We start from the raw sequence: 18,765 nt of genomic DNA on the forward strand, positions 1-18,765 counted from the left end.
TTCGTTTGGATTTTAAACTTGGTTGGATGATGTTGTGGGCATAAATTTGAACTTGTGGGTATGAAGTTTTAGTCATCAACTTGTTTGTGTGATTTAAATTATGCCATGTCTTTGTTTTGTGATCCTTGAAATTCATTTTGTGTCCAAAATGCAACATATGGCATGCGTCGACTGCTCGCGCGCTGCAGGAGCTATGCGCCGCTGCATTTTACCGCGGCTACTGGAGCCAGCGCTACCCGCCGCGCCAAACCAGGCGATGGGCGCGCTGCAAACTGGTTTTTAGTACACCGCACGTTGGGCAGCTGTTGGAGATGCTCTTAGGGCAACTTTAACTGATCCCCTCTTACCGGTTATAAAATTAAAAATTTCTAATTGACACCTAGCCAATCTCCAATAGTTGTTAGTTGAGAATAAAATATCCTCAGCTGCGTCTCACCTCCCTATTTTTAATCCACCGCTATCGCTCGAATGAAAAAAATCATTTCCCCTCCACTGCCTCACCCACCTCACTCCCGCACCGCATTTACGATGACACTGTCCTTCCCACGCTCCATCGGCCACCACAAACCTTTCGTAGGCTCCGCCACGCTCCTTGACCATCTGGATTTATGTCTCTCCCGCTCCATCACCGGCACACAACCGGTAGATCTGCGGTTGCCGTCGCCACCGCCAGATTTGACACATCCGGCCGTCGGGGACTGCGCCTTTGTCATGGATAGAGAGAATCAACAATTAAGACGTATAGAAAATATTGATCCAACTAGTGGGAGCATATCTATGGAACTTGGATATCTTTTAAAGTGTCTAATCGTGGTTCTCGTTTTCTTTGGTTTTGTTCTCGTAGCAAATAATTGGTGAATTATGTACTTCAATGTATCAATATGTCGTTGAATGAAATAAAGAAGCAATGAAATTTGTTTTGGTTCTCGAAAATAAAATGGAAATAAAAATCAAAATTACTCAATTATATATTGGGAATCGGCTAGATCCGGCCAAAACTTAATGGAGTAAAAATACTCCACTAAGATTTACTCCGCCGGATCCTCCGCTATATATAGGGGATCGGTTAGAGTTTCCTTAGAAAAAATAACTGGAAAAGACCGATACATAGTGGATCATGACAAGTTTGTTTGTTTTGATTAAGAAGAATTTCACTGCTCTTCTGGTTTTTGCACACGGACATCAAAGAGAGAATCTTGCCAGTGACATTCTACACATTGTACTCCCTCCGATCCATATTATTTGTCGCCTAAACCAATCCATATTATAAAAAAATCAAGTAACCGGCAAGATCTCTGCATTTTCATTAAGAACAAGAGAATTGACCGATTCATAAAAAAATTGGCCGCAAATCGATACAACTGCGCACCAAGCCAGCCGACGACTCCACCAGCCATGTAGCCGGAGATAACACTCAAACACCGCAAAGGTGGATTTCGGAGCAACGGCGATGTTGGAGATGACACTCAAAGCTCGCGATGTTGGAGAGGACCTGGTCGTCAAACGGTATCCGCCATGGACCTTTATGGAAGGTGTTTAAGCTTGTTGACGACTCGGCCAGAAAGGATGCTCTCAAGTGGGAGGAGATAATGAGCTTGGGTGATCATGCCTTGTTTTTTGGGGAAATGTGCTCGAAAACGGTGTACGTGTCGGCGACCGGGCGTAGCGGGGTGCAAGCGAACTATGTCTATCCCGACGACATGGTGTTGACGTATTTGTACGGCCATGATGATCATGTATTTCCTACTCTTGATGAAAGCACTGGCGATGTCATGCCAGAGATCAAATCAGCGGGATCTATTATAGTTCCTCATGCTTCAACTGGCAGGTGGATTCTCCCTCCGGATTTCTAGCCGACCAAGAGTACTCTAGCATGACACTTCTAATTTTATTCATAGCATACAAGGTATTAAGAATAGCTACGGTACACACAGTGTCAAGCCTTGTTCAATTATCGTTGCCGACTGGGGGATGTATGGTTGGAATATTGTATATTATATTACAGTTTTGTTAAACTACATCTAGATGTGCCCTGAACATTGCACATCTATGTCCTTAAGGTTTTCTTTTGGCTTATGTCGTTTAGTGTCATATAATAGTCGGTTTTGATCCCGTTTATACTTCTATCGCATAATGCCGCATACTGTATCATGTATATAGATTATCAGAACCTTATAGTTAAGTCATTAATAAGTATGTGCAGACTAAAGAGCATTAGTGATGGCTAGGGCACAGGTTGGATCAAGGACCATACAGTTTAGTGCATGCTAAGGGCTCCTTTGATTCATGGAAATTTTGTAGGATTTTTGGAGAATTAAAGTTCTTAGAAAATTTTCCTATATTGGTTGTTTGATTCATATGATTGGATCCTATTTCATAGGAAAGATAACATCCACTCAAACCTCTTTTCACAATTACTTTATTTTTTCTATGGCATCAAACACTCTCTGGTATATAAGATTCAAGTGGACAATGTTAATCCAATCCTGCCTTTTTCCTGTTCTTGCGTTTTGAAATTTCTACTAATGAGAGAGGCCCTAGGAGTACTGTCCCACCTCTTGTTTGGTATCAAATGACAGATATAAGGGTGTGTTTGTTTGGGCTGCAACTTGTTCGGCTGCAGCTGCAACGGCTCCAGCTGGAAGGCGCAGCTGTAGCTGCTAGCTGTGGCTGAAAGGTTGAAGCTGAAGTGTAGTCGTTTGGTAGTTGTGCTGTAGCAGCAGCGGCTTGTTCTGAAATGTGCTGAAATGACCAAAATGTCTTGTATTGTGCTGATTATACTGTTTTAACAATAAATGACCGGATTAGAAGTTATTTTTTCGAAAATGGCTAATTTTTCATAGATTTGAACTGAATTCACAGTTTCACATAGTCGATCGATCTCTCTGTACCTTTATCACAAAAATATTACAAGTCACATAGTCGATGACACAGCTAGCACACAGAGCACGCTACACAAGCACAAGCACGCACCCAAACCTTGGACGTCAATTAGCACTCATATACATATCAATTAGCATATCACGGTTCATATACAAGTGCTCACAGACCAGCGTTCTGCCTAAGCGAAGCAGCAGGACGGACCGGGGAGCTCGCTGGCTTCTATGGCGAAGCAAAGGACGGAGGTAATGGGAAGAGGCCAAGGTGGAGCCTACACCGAAACGATCCAGTGTGCGTCATCGGCAAGCACAGTCATGCCCGGGGGCTCGCTAGCAGCTGCGCCTGCGCGTGCCTAACGTTGACCAGGAAAGGATCACCCCACCAATGCGGCAAGTTAGCTTGTGGCGGCGGACGTCGTCGCCGAGGCAACTCGTGACGGCGGCAGAGCTCGCGAGGGATCTCGGTGCGGCGCCTTTGATTCCATGGGTTGCAGGGAGGTGGAGGACGAGCGCCTCGCCGCGGGGTTCCGAGGTGGGAGTTTCACTACTGAGGGGACGGGTGGCGGTGGCCGGAGATCGAGCGGGTGGCGGCGGAGTCGTCGAGGCGAGGGAAGTGAGCATGTTCTATCGGGGTGAGGGAGGAGCGAGAACACCAGCAAACCGTTACGTCGCAATTTTGTTGTATTATGGAAATTGGTGGAAGGGTAAAACTGTAAAAGGTCGATTTGGAGCTGGCTGTGGCTACGAGAAGCCCGAATTGGCAGCTCCCGGCCTGACATGCAATTATTTGGAGCGCTCCTCTGAAGCCGCTGCGTGGAGCCGATCTAAAATCAGGTGTTTGTTTCAGCTCCAGCTTCTACGGGGCAGAGGCCGGTGGAGCCGCTTTTAGAGCTGAAACAAACACACCCTAAGCATCTCTAAACAAACACACCCTAAGCATACCTAGGTGTTAGTATAAAGTTAGTACAAAGTTGAGTCATTTATTTTGGAACGGAGAAAGTAGCTGGGATGCAAAAATCTCTAGGTACAATTCATTGAGTTGCCTAAATTTATGGGGATTTTTAGTTGAACAGCTTCACGTCCATCAATAGACATTTATTTAGCAGCTACGGGTTGATGATGATGAGCTGCTCCCAGCTGGTGTTCGCCACACCCAAATTACACTGGCGACGTTGTCCTAGGCTATGCCAAAGTATGGCAAGGTCGACGCAGCCATTGGGAGTGGTTAGAGGGCCGCTATCAGCTAATTTTTTTAAAATAATATATTTTTTAATTTATATGCATAAATATTACACCGATATTTTTATTTTTAAAAATAATACACCATCAGCGTGCTGCAGGCTGACTGGGCCTAGTCAGCCCACCGCAGGCCGATTGGCTTCCAGTCGGCCCGCAGCAAGCCGACTGGGACTAATTGGCTTGCTGCGAATCAATTAGTTCCAGTCGGCTTGCTGCGGGCCGACTAGGTGCATGTGGCCATTTCTTTTCTGTTTTTGGTTTTAGTTGTTGTTTTCTATTTATTCTATCTATCAAATGAATCTGGTTTGTGTTGAAACTTTTTGCATAAATTACTAGCAGTATTAACAAGCCACATATAAATTTTCATAATTTTTGGAAAACCACATATTTACAATTGTATTAGATAGCTCCTGGTGAATATAGATAGGGTTTAATCTATCCAAATTGATTTTTTTTATTTTTATAGATGTTAAAATATCGAGGAGAATAGTTTAAAATTTTCTGTGAAACAATTTGAGGACTATTCTCCTCGACAAACAATTTGAGGACAATCATTCATTATTGTCTTACTTTGTCGCTTAATGTTTCTGGCTATGTATCTTGACAATACATTTTGACTTTCTATGCTAAGACCAGTTTTGGATTCATGGTAATAACTCGTATCGTGCAATGACACGTACCCTAGCACATAATAGATTCATATTGGATCCTTATGTAATTCAAACAAGCACCTAGGCATATATAAACGTACACACAGATGCTTACAACTCAACTCACACGGGGAGGGAGCTGTCCGTTGATCAGACCATGTGAGTGAAAGGTGGCAGTGAGCAAACTAGTGAAGAAATGCCTTCAGGGATTGTGCTGCTGCTACAAGTTTTCAGGCAATGAGTGTAAGGACTTTTGTTTGTATTCATTGAGGGTTTATTGCCTCATCTGACAGAAAATAGAGGGCACTTGATCATTGGCTCGACGATTTGCTATGGAAAAATTAGTTAGACCTTAGTGTTGATACATGCTTAAATTGCACTGGTTCATGAGTGTCTCTGTAAGAACTGCCATTCAAAGATGTTGGGTGCTCTGATGCATAGCTGCTATGCTGCTACTCCCTCTGTTCCTAAATACTTGTCTTTTTAGGTATTTCAATAAGTGACCACACATGGAGCAAAATGAGTGAATCTACTCTCTAAAATATGTCTACATACATCCGTATGTAATAGTCATTTAAAATGTCTAGAAAGATAAATATTTAGGAACGGAGGGAGTACATGCTAGCACTACAAAGCATGCAAATGCTATCCATCAGTGAAGAGAATTCCGCAGTTAATATGCAGCAAGTATTCTGCAGCCGGGCGGGAGCCTGCCCGCACTCCTCATACCCGCTCCGCCCTCTCTCGCCATCGAGGCGGCGTCGACCCAGCCGATCTCCATGGACGCGCCGCTCCAGGCACCTTCCGCTGTCATCGCGCCGGCCGCTGCCGTTCCTCCGACGGACCACGGCAACGCTCAAGCCGCGGCTACCACTCTCATCGCCTCCGCACACGTGTTCTGCTCCAACATCTCCGCGACGCCCACTGCTGCCTTCACGTCCACCGCGGCCATCTCCGACCTAGCTGTCCACGCCAACACCATTCGCTCTCGGCGTGTGGTCTCCGCGGCCGAGCTACGCCGGAGCGCGCGTATCGCCGACCGGGAGGCACCCTTCTACTCCACCATGGCTCAGAAGGCGTCTCGGCTCAAGGCGGCACGTTTTGACCTCGACACCGCGTCTGAGGACCTCGCTGTGGCGGTTTTGGGCTCTTCCCTTTGCAACTCTGACGGTGACGCTTCCGACGCCAATGACACTGCAGACAAGTTGGCCCAGATTGCTATAATCTGCGGGGACGACTCGGTCGAGGCCGACGCCGTCCGTACTGCCGGTGCGCTGCCATCTCCATGATCTTCCTCTCGGGTTCGGCCTGGAGAGCGTGCCCGTGTGTCGGGCGCCCCATGATCGATGCGCCAACAGCCGCGCCCAGGCTTTCCTCTCTCTGTTGTTGTTCGTCTAGGGCTAGTTTCCTTCTGGCTGCCGATAGGATAGTTGTTCGGTGTGCCTTAATCTCGTCTTGTATTTGCTTGCTGTACTGCTCTCCGGCTCATGGTGAACCCGTTATTTTGCTATGAATCAGTCCCGTTTCGCTATTCTCTCCTGGAATGTCTCTCTACCCGCGGTCGGTTCTGCCGGCGGCATCTTTTCTGCTGTCAATTCTCACCATCTCACCCTTGACAACCACTCTCTAAACAGGTTTTCCACTTCCCTAAACATTTCCTGCCCGGTCTCTGGCACCTGCCTAACCATCACAAATGTCTACGCTCCCTCGCAACGTTCGCTCAGATCAGAGTTCCTGCAAGAAATTAAAGACATCGCCCCTAACGACCCCACCCCCTGGCTTCTCATTGGCGACTTCAATCTCATCCGCTTCGCTTGCGAGAAAAACAACAACAATTTCCACGCTTCTGAGGCTGACCTGTTCAACACCGCCATTTCCGATTTACAGCTCATCGAACTCCCTCTCCTAGATCGAACGTGAAGTTCACGTGGACTAACAATCGGCAAAACCCCACTCTGGAGCGTCTCGACAGAGCCTTCTTTAACCTTGCTTGGGACGATAGTTTCCCCAACGCGACTCTTTCCTCTCTCACGCGGTTCTCATCTGACCACGTCCCACTAATCGTCAAAGTTTCCTCACATATCCCGCGCTCCCGCCTTTTTCTGTTCGAATCTTTCTGGGCGTTGTATCCTGCCTGCAAACGTATCGTCTCTGAGGCTTGGACCTATGGTCACACCTCTTCCACCTCAGATCTAACCCTGGCCATTGCTATCAAGTCCACCAGATCGAACCTCAAATCCTGGTCAAAAACTATCAGGCCTGTCCACCAGCGCGAAATCAACTGTAAACTCATCATTGACATGATTGACCACCTGGAAGAAAAACGCACCCTTTCCCGTCCCGAGTCAACCCTTAGACTGGTAGTTATCACTGCCCTCCAGCGGGCCATCCGTCAGAAGGTTCTCCTCTGGAAACAAAGAGGGAAAGTTAAAGCCATCATCGACGGGGACGAAAACACCAAAAAAAAATCATGTGTCAGCCTCTCAAAGATTTCGAAAGAACAACATTGCCATCCTCGAGGACAACGGGGTTGAGTTCTCCTCCCATGATAGCAAGGCTGCCATCCTACACAGTTTCTTCCACAACCTTCTCGGCACTCCTCGATCCTCCTCTTGGCTGTTCAACCTCCAAGACCTCTATCCGACTCTCTGACCACAACTGCGACACCTAGACTCTACCTTCACCGCTCAGGAAGTCCAAGATGCCTTCCTCCAGATGAACGTCAATGCCAGTCCCGGTCCTGACGGTCTCGGGCCTGGTTTCTACAGAAAATTTTTGCACACCATTAAGCATGCTATCCTCCCCTTCTTCGATGACTTCGGCAACCTGCTTGTGGATGTCGAGCATTTGAACTGTACCCACATGATCCTACTGCCAAAAAAAGACTCTGCCAGATCGCCTGACGGCTTCAGACCCATCTCCCTGCAAAACTGCCCCCCCCCAAAGCGATCGCTAAAATTATTACCAACAGGATCAAACCCTTAATCCCTCTCCTCGTTCATGGTAACCAGACCGGCTTCATCTCTACCAGATGTATCGCGGAGAATTTCATCTTCGCTGCTGACCTCATCTCTGCCTACCACTCTCGGAAGGCGCCCGCTATGGTGTTCAAGCTTGACTTCCGTAAAGCTTTCGACTCCATCAATTAATTGGGACTCCCTCTTCCCCATTCTTCTTGCCCGGGGTTTCCCACCTAAGACCGTCAACTGGATTAAGACTCTGCTTATCTCCAGCAAGACGGCGGTAATGCTAAATGGGAAGCCTGGTCCTTGGATCAACTGTAAGAATGGTCTTCGTCAGGGGGGTCCTCTCTCTCCCTACCTCTTTTCATTGTTGCAGATCTGCTGCAACGCTTAATCCTCCAAGCCTTCACGCCCGATCTTTTTTGCCATCCACTATACAAGGACCGACCTCCGACGGTCCTCCAATACGCCGACGACACACTGATCATTGCCCATTCTTCTACCCATGTTGCGACCATGCTCAAAGACATCTTGGAAAATTTCGCTCTCGCCACAGGCCTTTCCATCAACTTTCACAAAACTACCTTTGTGCCCCTAAACACGAGCCACACCGTTAGTTCAACCATTGCTCTCACCTTCCAATGCGATATCTACTCCTTCCCCCAAATCTATCTTGGCCCACCTCTCTCTCACACGCGCCTTCCTTCTTCCGCTTTCGAACCTATCATACAACGTTTCCTTAAGTACCTCACAGGGTGGGCGGCCAAACTTCTCTCTCGCGCGCTAGACTTACCCTCGTCTCTTCCACGCTTGACGCCTTAGCCACTCATTTCATCTCTGTCTTCAGACTACCCAAGAAGATCATCAAAAAACTAGATGCCATCCGTAGGTCATTCTTCTGGGTTGCTGACGAATCCTGTTCCGGTGCTAAATGCCTTATCGCTTGGAAAAACGTCTGCCAACCAAAGTCTGCCGGGGGCCTAGGAATCAAAAACCTCGCTCTGCAAAACAACTGCCTCCTTATGAAATTTGCCTTCAAACTACTTCAAAAACAAGACCTACCCTGGGTCAACTGGTTCTTCCAACGCCACTCTCTCGATTTCTCGAACACACCCTCAAACCCCTCTTACCTTTGGAAGGTCGTCTCACAGCAAATCTCACACCTTCGTAAAATCTCTTTCGTCCTCACTAACAATGGCACGTCAACTTACTTCTGGCATGACGCGTGGCTTCTTCCCTCTCCTCTAGCTGATACTTACCCTCACTTATTTTCTCACTCCACCTCACCCTCTGTCCTGGTTTCCCATGTCATGCATAATGGTTTACCCTCTACTCTTCGGAACCGCCTCACCAATGTGGCGTCCGCCGAGCTTGCCTCTGTTTTGTCTTTGTTGCAGGATGTTACCTTAGGCGACACGCCCGACGACATGTTCCTCACCCACGGCTCCCCGTTCACCTCAAGGAACGCCTACTCGCTGCTTTCCGCCAACCATGAGCTTGACCTCAATGCAGGCCATACCTGGGGCTCCAAGGCACCTATCAAGGTTAAGATCCTCGGCTGGCTCCTCTGTCGTGACAGGCTGAGCACGATGGCGAATTTGCATCGCAAGACCATCACCTCCGTCTCCTCTTGCCCTCGCTGCGGCTACTCCCTCGAGGACGCGACGCACCTCGCCCTCCTTTGCCCATGCGCGATGCAGATTTGGGCGCGTTTGGGCTTTCAAGCCCCTCTCTCCATCGACCTCATTTGGGATACTCCGACTCCGGTTGGCCTCGACATCAACATTTGGCCTACAGTCGCTCTCACCATTCTTTGGAAGCTCTGGGACTCCAGGAATGCATGTGTTTTTCGTAATGAGATGCACTCCACTCTTGGATCTATCAGGAACATTGTCGCTGATTTCACTCTCTGAGCCTTTAGATTTAAAGACCCACGTACTAAGGAGGCAGCCGTGTCTTGGCGCCTATACCTATCCTCTCGTTGTAACGCTTGATGTAATGTGTGACTCGCCCTCAGGCCTTTGAGTAATATATTCAGGTGGGAGCCCTCTCCCCCTGGTGATTGTCCAAAAAAAAGTATTCATGTTTTGGCCTTCTAAGCTGCAGGGTGTTGATAATGTAAATAAATAAATAAATCAAGACTTACGTACAGACATCAGTACACTGTGCATACAATCATCACAATCACATCTTTTTACAAGGAAAATGGCAAATTCATCTTAATGCCTGTGAAATCATTTATATTCAACTAATGCAAGTATATCATCTCATACCTTTCGTGCTAACCGTATGCCCCCGAGAGCATAACAAGGAGAGTCAGTCAACATTGATGTTTTGATCCCTTTAAATTGCAGGGAGAATACTGATGGATGTTCAGAACATCCAAAGCATTTCATTGAGACTACTATACATACATGAACACAATATCTATAGGGTAATCACAATTGCGCCTTTTTTTCCACAAGGAAAACAATAATCCATCGTCGTGTACTTGTGTATGTGAAATCACTTATTTGATTACTGTAGGGAGATCATTTCATACCTTTCGTACTAAATCGTATCTTGCGGAGACTGTAACATGGACGGACAGCGGCTACTTGACAAGGCCTAGGCTGAGGATACCGAAGGAGGTACGGGGCCAGTCCTTCTCCTTGGCCTTGGTCAGCATGGCTCTGCCCCAGGACACCCACCCCTCCCATGGCATCCTCTTGTCCCAGCTGCTCCCCCACTCCAGCAGCAGCTTCAGCCCTTCCTCCGCCTGCTCCTGTGCCTCCTCGTACATCTCCGCGTTCAGGCACATCTGCGCGAGCACCAGCCGTGGCTCCCCCACGAACGGGTTCTTGGCGACGCTCTGCCGGAGCAGCTCCTCCACTTTGGACCGGTTCGTCACCTCCTCGTCGCTGCACACCGCCTTCCAGTAGAGGTCTCGTGCCGCCTTCTGGTCGTCGGCGTCCAACACCTTCGTGCAGCCATCGAACACCGGTGGGATCACCAGGGCGATGTCCTCGTCGCGTGTGGCAGAGTCGTCGCCTTTCTTGCCGGTGGTGTGCACCCGGTGAGCTATGTATATCTCCTCCTCACGAACAATGAGGTTGTAGAGCACACCCATGCGGGAGATGGACGTGGTCCAAAGGCCGGGCTTGCCTGTGCCAGGCCACAGTGACGTCCAGGTGTTGCCTCGGTACTCAAGGCGGCCGTTGGTGTTGTTGAACAGGCGGTCCTGCCAGTCGAAGAGCTGGTCACTGAAGTCTGCCATTGTCATCATAAGGAATGTCGCCGCTACCCGCCTAGAGAGAGCCACATCTTCACCAGTCCTGCAGGGGTAATAAGGATACACATCAGGTGCACAGCAGAAGCAGGGCATCTTATCTGAATCCCAAATTCTCATTCAGTTCGGATAAGGTGCAGCTACTAGTTTTCTTAGCAATTTCCTTTTGCTTCACTCAGCTGCCTCGTCTGCCAAGTTCAGAACTCTTTTTTGTGTGTGCATTGCGGTGACTAGTAGTGAACCATGAATCCATTGCAGACTGAATTTGTTTCAACAGCATATGTTTTCAGCAGAAATAACACGCCATACTTGCAGGTTAACATATCTTGGCAAGATGCCACCTAATGTTCTAAATTTCCTTTGCAAGATTGTAAAGACTGTTCCATGTTTTTCTCTCACGGCAACACGAGTGAGGTTTTTTAACTGTACATTGTGCCTGAAACAAAGTTGCATGATGCAAAATTACCCCACAGTCATTTTGACAGATTTGGCCTATTTGTAGGTTAGAAGGTACGTACTTCTAGAATTCTTGGCAGATACTGTATGAACACCTATTCAGAATTTTGGTCCTCGATTTTTAATCGTACTGACAAGCTTAGTGAACTCTGTAATCTGTCAGTATTTCCAAACACTGCACATCAGTGTTTAATTCAGTATGAACTCATATTCATGAATCTTAAAACTTGTAGTGATAAATGATATAAGACTACTTGATCCTCAATTCTTAAGCTATCATCTTGCTCATAGCCTTGGATTTCTCGGTGAACTCTATATATCTGTCAGTAGCATATACAGTATTTTGCAAGAAACACTACACAATCAGTTATCTGAACATGAGCACTGATTTCCTTCAGCCAAGCAACAGGACAGATGATGTTATCACAATCAGAGACACACGGACCTGATGTGCTTGACGGTGATTCCTTCAGCGGGGAGGAGGCGCTGGATCTTGCGGCGCCAGGGCTCATCCTCGTCAAACACCCCGCGGCGGGCGTCCAGGATGGACTCCTCTGACCGGACGAGGTCGGCGACGAGCTCACCATCGTCGTAGTGGAAGAGCAGGTCGTCGTGGACGAGCTGCTGGCGCGGGACGACGCAGAAGAGGTGGACGAGGCGCTCGGCCTCGTCCCCGACGACGGCGGCGACGCGGCCCCGGCCGACGTCCGGCTCGAAGATGGCGAGGTTGACGTAGGAGTTGGAGTAGGCGGAGTGGTAGAGGCCGCAGCGCGCCACGGCGTCGGGCGCGGCCCAGAGGCGCAGGATCCGGTAGACCTCGAGCAGGTGGGCGAGGAAGGTGCCGTGCTTGTGCCAGCACTCGCCGGCGCCCGCGGCGCGCAGCACGGCGGTGAGGGCGGGCAGCGCCGGGTCGCCGCACTGGTCCTCCTCGCCCCGCAGGTATGGGCGTGCCGCCGCCAGCGCGTCGGCGAAGGTGGTGCGTGACGCCATGGATCCCGTCGGTCGTCGGTCGTCGCCGGCGGTGGGGAGAGATCGGGGGCGGGGCAGGGAGGAGGAGGATGCCAAAGTTGTCTGTTTTGTTTAGTTGCTGGGCGGCTGGGCCACCAGGTGCCCACTTGCTACTCCACTCTCGAGAGGATGTGGATAGGCAACCTTTGGCATAGAGAAGAGGTTGCCAACAATAGAGAAACGTGTTGGACCAAAGTGAGGTAAAATGTTTGTCTTGTTCTAGCTAGTTTCTTATTTTTGGGTATGCATTCCAATTCGGTAATTTTCATTTTCTGCTTTACATTTGAACTTTCTATTTCTTTTTTGCACAACTCCAATTGTAGTTAGTGCACGACTAAGGCGTAACCCCCTCCCGGTTTAAAGGCGGGAATTAGAAATCACATAAGTATAGAATTTTGAGTGTATGCAACTTTTTTCTTTGTGAAGGAGAATTCTCCTTGCAAAAATAATATTTACAAACTGGTTCAAGGAGAATTCCGTCCTCATATCTGACTTGTACAAGCCAATATCGTGTTGTGAGCCTAGATAAATGTTGCATCTACATGTGTCCTCGAGCCAACGAGTCATTGTAACTATGGTCGAGAAGTCATTACATTGCCATCAGATGCCGGCGATGACCCGAGTATGGACCATCAACTTGGAGAAGAAGGTGCAAGCAAGACGAGCAAAACCATCCCCACATCGAAGCCGAAAGTGTCACCGTGGGATCTTTTTTGTGAGATCATGATCGTCGGTGGGCACAGGTTGCCACACTGGTACTCCTCTGTAGGAATGAGCTTAACACCATGAGCGTTTCTGTGCAAGATGTCTGGCCCCATGGGTGTCATTGATGTTAGTGGTGGGACAGGGAGATCTTTTTGTTTGTTATATTGTTGGGCAACTACACTCTCAAGTGGATAAAAAGAGCCTTTTGTGGTAAGGTTTTCAACAATACATAGGCGCACAACCAGAAGAGAACATTTCAATTTGGTCACTAATGTATGCTAGGGTGAATTTTGACATTTTTAGTTGTTCAATTGTTGTTTTGCTCGAACCAGGCTCATCTTGTTTTTCATTTATGAACCAAAATCAAAGTATGAGAGAGGGGAGAGGCAAGAAAGAGAAGGATGCGGTCAAAGCCCCTGTAGCAAACCCACTATCACTCATGGTCTTGGAGATGGACTACGGGACAAAACCCACTATCACATATTTATGGTTGCCAACTAAATTTCCTTGCCCTCAATGGTAGGTCAAGAGAGGACAGCATGAAACATGAAGAAAGATCACAAATAATTAGTTTGACTGGTAATGGATATAGCAGTACCCTTCGAAGTTGACAAAAAAAATTAGATGGTCATATGTTAAGATGTATACTACTATAGCACAGTAGTTGCGACACACGTCATCACCACTTTTCATGTACAATATCTCTCTCTATCTCCACTTGTTGCATTGTGTCATTGTCCTCCTACCCCTTCTCTCTTTCTCCGGTGAGCTGGTGTCCTCTTGGGATTGTCCTCAACTATCATGTCCATGCCCCCATATGATGTCATGCTTCTACTCATGTCCTTCACTCTAGACGCCAGTTAGCCTCCACACTAGTATTTCCTCTAAGCATAATATATAGGAGGTCATTATGTGCCATGGAACCTCATCAAACAGTCGAGGCCAGCTTCTGGCACTCCCTCCTCAACTTCTTCGCCTTGTTACTCCTCGCATCGCTGATCCATGCATTGGGTGCAGCTAAAACTTCATATCACTAGTAGAAAACGGGCCTATTGTCCCGGTTTGTATGGGCCTTTTGTCCCGATTTTTGAACCGGGACTAAAGGGTCGTTACTAATGCCCTGACCGTCACTAGTAGAAAACAGGACTATGGTCCAGGCCGGCTCAGCCCATTAGTCCCGGTTCAGTGTAGAACCGGGACCAATGCGGGCATTGGTCCCGGTTCGTGAGCCCAGGGGGCCGGCCGGGCCACGTGGGCCATTGGTCCCGGTTCATCTGGACCTTTTGGTCCCGGTTGGTGGGACGAACCGGGACCAATGGGCCTCGCTCCTGGCCCACCACCATTGGTCCCGGTTGGAGGCTTGAACTGGGAACAAAGGCTTCCCTTTAGTCCCGGTTCATGCCACCAACCGGGACCAATGAGGTGCCTATATATACCCCCTCGCGCAAGAGCAGAGCACAGTGCTCTATTTTTTCTGGCCGAGGGGGAGAGGGCTTTGTGGTGCTCTAGCTCACCTCCTATGCACATGAGGTGTTCGATGGAATGCCCGAGCCACACTACTTAAGCTTTCTCCCCTCGAAGCTCGACCTCCAAACTCCATTTTCCTCGAGATTTGTCTAGATTTAGCAGTCCGTCACGCCCCGTCCCCGTCTTCACCGCCGTCGATCACCCGCGCCGATCTCATCACCGACACCACCGTGGTGAGCCTCTTGTTCTTATCTTCTTTCTGAAAGGAAAAATATTCTTACTTGTATGTTTAGATAGATACCTGTATCATTTTCTTATATTTATTATTGCATCTTATATAGTGCGATGGTTTTGGTATCCGCCCCCGTCGGCCCTCGTCCTGTCTATGATTCGGATTTGGCATGTATATTATCTTTATAACTATTGGTTCGTTTATTGTTTATGAAAATTATGCCGACCAACGTGACATAGATTTTATTTATCTAGGATGTATGTGAATCGGAAATGCCAACCGACCCTATTGTCGAGAGGTTAAATTTAGTTGAAGAAGAAAACAATTTGTTGAAGGAAAAAATAAAAAAATTGAGGAGGAGAAGATGATATTGGAGTTGCATGTTGCGGATGTCGTCGATGATCACAAGATCAAGATGGATGCAATGCGCTTGAAGATTAGAAAGATTAGAAAATATGCCATTCATACCGAGGCTTGGTATCATTATGCCGTTGGATCAATTGTTACCTTGGTTGCGATTATGATCGCATTTGTTTTTGCATTGAAATGTTTTACATAGTTTCAATGTATGGTTTAATTAATTAGATGCTCTGGAGAGCTATATGTTGTTAGATGAGAACTATGTATGCACTTTGGTTTTAATGTGATGATGAACTTCTATTAATTTGGACACTTAATTATATATAATGCACGCAGATGAACCGGCAATGGATGTACGGTGACAGACACACCCGCGAGTACATTAAGGGCGTGCATGAGTTTCTCGATGCGGCTGAGGCAAACAAGCAGAATGGTTTTATGTGTTGTCCATGCACTGAATGTGGGAATACGAGGTCTTACTCTAACCGGAAAATCCTTCACTCCCACCTGCTTTACAAGGGTTTCATGCCACACTATAATGTTTGGACGAGGCACGGAGAAATAGGGGTTATGATGGAAGACGGCGAAGAAGAAGACTACGATGACAACTATGTGCCCCCTGAATACGGTGATGCTGCAACGGGGGGAGCTGGTGAAGATCAAGAGGAACCAGACGATGTGCCCGATGATGCTGCAACGGGTGAAGCTGCTGAAGATCAAGAGGAACCAGACGATGTGCCCGATGATGATGATCTCCGCCGGGTCATTGTCGATGCAAGGACGCAATGCATTAGTCAAAAGGAGAAGCTGAAGTTCGATCGCATGTTAGAGGATCACAAAAAAGGGTTATACCCCAATTGCGAAGATGGCAACACAAAGCTCGGTACCGTACTGGAATTGCTGCAGTGGAAGGCAGAGAATGCTGTGGCTGACAAAGGATTTGAGAAGCTACTGAAAATATTGAAGAAGAAGCTTCCAAAGGATAACGAATTGCCCGACAGTACATACGCAGCAAAGAAGGTCGTATGCCCTCTAGGATTGGAGGTGGAGAAGATACATGCATGCCCTAATGACTGCATCCTCTACCGCGGTGCATTCAAGGATCTGAACGCATGCCCGGTATGCGGTGCGTTGCGGTAGAAGATCAGACGAGATGACCCTGGTGATGTTGACGACGAGCCCCTCAGGAAGAGGGTTCCTGCGAAGGTGATGTGGTATGCTCCTATAATACCACGGTTGAAACGTCTGTTCAGAAACGAAGAGCATGCCAAGTTGATGCGATGGCACAGTGAGAACCGAAAGAAAGATGGGAAGTTGAGAGCACCCGCTGACGGGTCGCAGTGGAGAAAAGTCGAGAGAAAGTACTGGGATGAGTTTGCAAAGGACCCAAGGAATGTATGGTTTGCTTTAAGCGCGGATGGCATTAATCCTTTCGGGGAGCAGAGCAGCAATCACAGCACCTGGCCCGTGACTCTATGTATGTATAACCTTCCTCCTTGGATGTGCATGAAGCGGAAGTTCATTATGATGCCAGTTCTCATCCAAGGCCCTAAGCAACCCGGCAACGAAATTGATGTGTACCTAAGGCCATTAGTTGAAGAACTTTTACAGCTGTGGAGTGGAAACGGTGTACGTACGTGGGATGAGCACAGACAGGAGGAATTTAACCTTAAGGCGTTGCTGTTCGTGACCATCAACGATTGGCCCGCTCTCAGTAACCTTTCAGGACAGACAAACAAAGGATACCACGCATGCACGCACTGTTTAGAGGACACTGAAAGTATATACCTCGACAAATGCAGGAAGAATGTGTACCTGGGCCATCATCGATTTCTTCCGACCAACCATCAATGTCGAAAGAAAGGCAAGCATTTCAAAGGCGAGGCAGATCACCGGAAGAAGCCCGCCATGCGCACCGGTGATCACGTGCTTGCTATGGTCAATGATTTACACTACATAATCTTTGGAAAGGGTCCCGGTGGACTAGCTATTCCGAATGATGCTGAGGGACACGCACCCATGTGGAAGAAGAAATCTATATTTTGGGACCTACCCTACTGGAAAGACCTAGAGGTCCGCTCCTCAATCGACGTGATGCACGTGACGAAGAACCTTTGCGTGAACCTGCTAGGCTTCTTGGGCGTGTATGGGAAGACAAAAGATACACCTGAGGCACGGGAGGACCTGCAACGTTTGCACGAAAAAGACGGCATGCCTCCGAAGCAGTATAAAGGTCCTGCCAGCTACGCTCTTACGAAAGAAGAGAAAGAAATCTTCTTTGAATGCCTGCTCAGTATGAAGGTCACGACTGGCTTCTCGTCGAATATAAAGGGAATAATAAATATGCCAGAGAAAAAGTTTCAGAACCTAAAGTCTCATGACTGTCACGTGATTATGACGCAACTGCTTCCGGTTGCATTGAGGGGGCTTCTACCGGAAAACGTCCGATTAGCCATTGTGAAGCTATGTGCATTCCTCAATGCAGTCTCTCAGAAGGTGATCGATCCAGAAATCGTACCAAGGCTAAGGAGTGATGTGGCGCAATGTCTTGTCAGTTTCGAGCTGGTGTTCCCACCATCCTTCTTCAATATCATGACGCACGTCCTAGTTCATCTAGTCGACGAGATTGTCATCCCGGGGCCCGTATTTCTACACAATATGTTCCCCTTTGAGAGGTTCATGGGAGTCCTAAAGAAATATGTCCGTAACCGCGCTAGGCCAGAAGGAAGCTTCTCCATGGGCCATCAAACAGAGGATGTTATCGGGTTTTGTGTTGACTTCATTCCTGGCCTTAACAAGATAGGTCTCCCTAAATCGCGGTATGAGGGGAGACTGACTGGAAAAGGCACTCTTGGAAGAGACTCAATAATATGCAGGGACGGATATTCTTGGTCTCAAGCACACTACACAGTTCTACAGAACTCTACCTTGGTGACCCCGTATGTCGATGAACACAAGAATAGTCTGCGCTCCAAACACCCGGAGCAGTGCGACGACTGGATTACATGTGAACACATCAGGACTTTCAGCAGTTGGTTGGAAACATGTCTCAGAGGTGACAACACTGTTTGTGATGAGTTGTACTTGTTGTCCAGGGGACCATCTTTGACTGTATTGATTTACAAAGGATACGAGATAAATGGGAATACATTTTACACGACTGAACAAGATCAAAAGAGCACCAACCAAAACAGCGGTGTCCGCTTTGATGCAACAACCGAGAAGGGAAGGACACATATTATGGTTACATAGTGGAAATATGGGAACTTGACTACGGACATGATTTTAAGGTCCCTTTGTTTAAGTATAAATGGGTCAATCTGTCGGGAGGCGGGGTACAGGTAGACCCACAGTACGGAATGACAACAGTGGATCTGAAAAATCTTGGGTACACTGATGAACCGTTCTTCCTAGCCAATGATGTGGCACAGGTTATCTATGTGAAGGACATGTCTACCAAACCGAGAAAAAGAAAAGATAAGGAAGCGAATACATCATACGATGAGCCAAAGCGCAACATAGTTCTTTCAGGAAAAAG

General features: G+C 47.8%; 1 protein-coding gene across 1 annotated transcript; it reads right to left on the bottom strand.

Moving 5' to 3' along the window:
• Positions 1-10,047: 10,047 nt before the first annotated feature.
• Positions 10,048-12,568, bottom strand: LOC125515607 (E3 ubiquitin-protein ligase). Its single transcript, XM_048681107.2, has 2 exons — positions 11,901-12,568; positions 10,048-11,045 (listed from the first exon to the last, which is right to left on the bottom strand). The coding sequence occupies exons 1-2, from the start codon at positions 12,443-12,445 to the stop codon at positions 10,325-10,327; spliced, it is 1,266 nt and encodes a 421-aa protein (XP_048537064.2). The 5' UTR covers positions 12,446-12,568; the 3' UTR covers positions 10,048-10,324.
• Between the last annotated feature and the right edge of the window lie 6,197 nt (positions 12,569-18,765).

This window comes from Triticum urartu, chromosome 6A (assembly GCF_056163025.1).
Source record: "Triticum urartu cultivar PI428250 chromosome 6A, HENAU_Tu73, whole genome shotgun sequence".
NCBI classification, from domain to species: domain Eukaryota; kingdom Viridiplantae; phylum Streptophyta; class Magnoliopsida; order Poales; family Poaceae; genus Triticum; species Triticum urartu.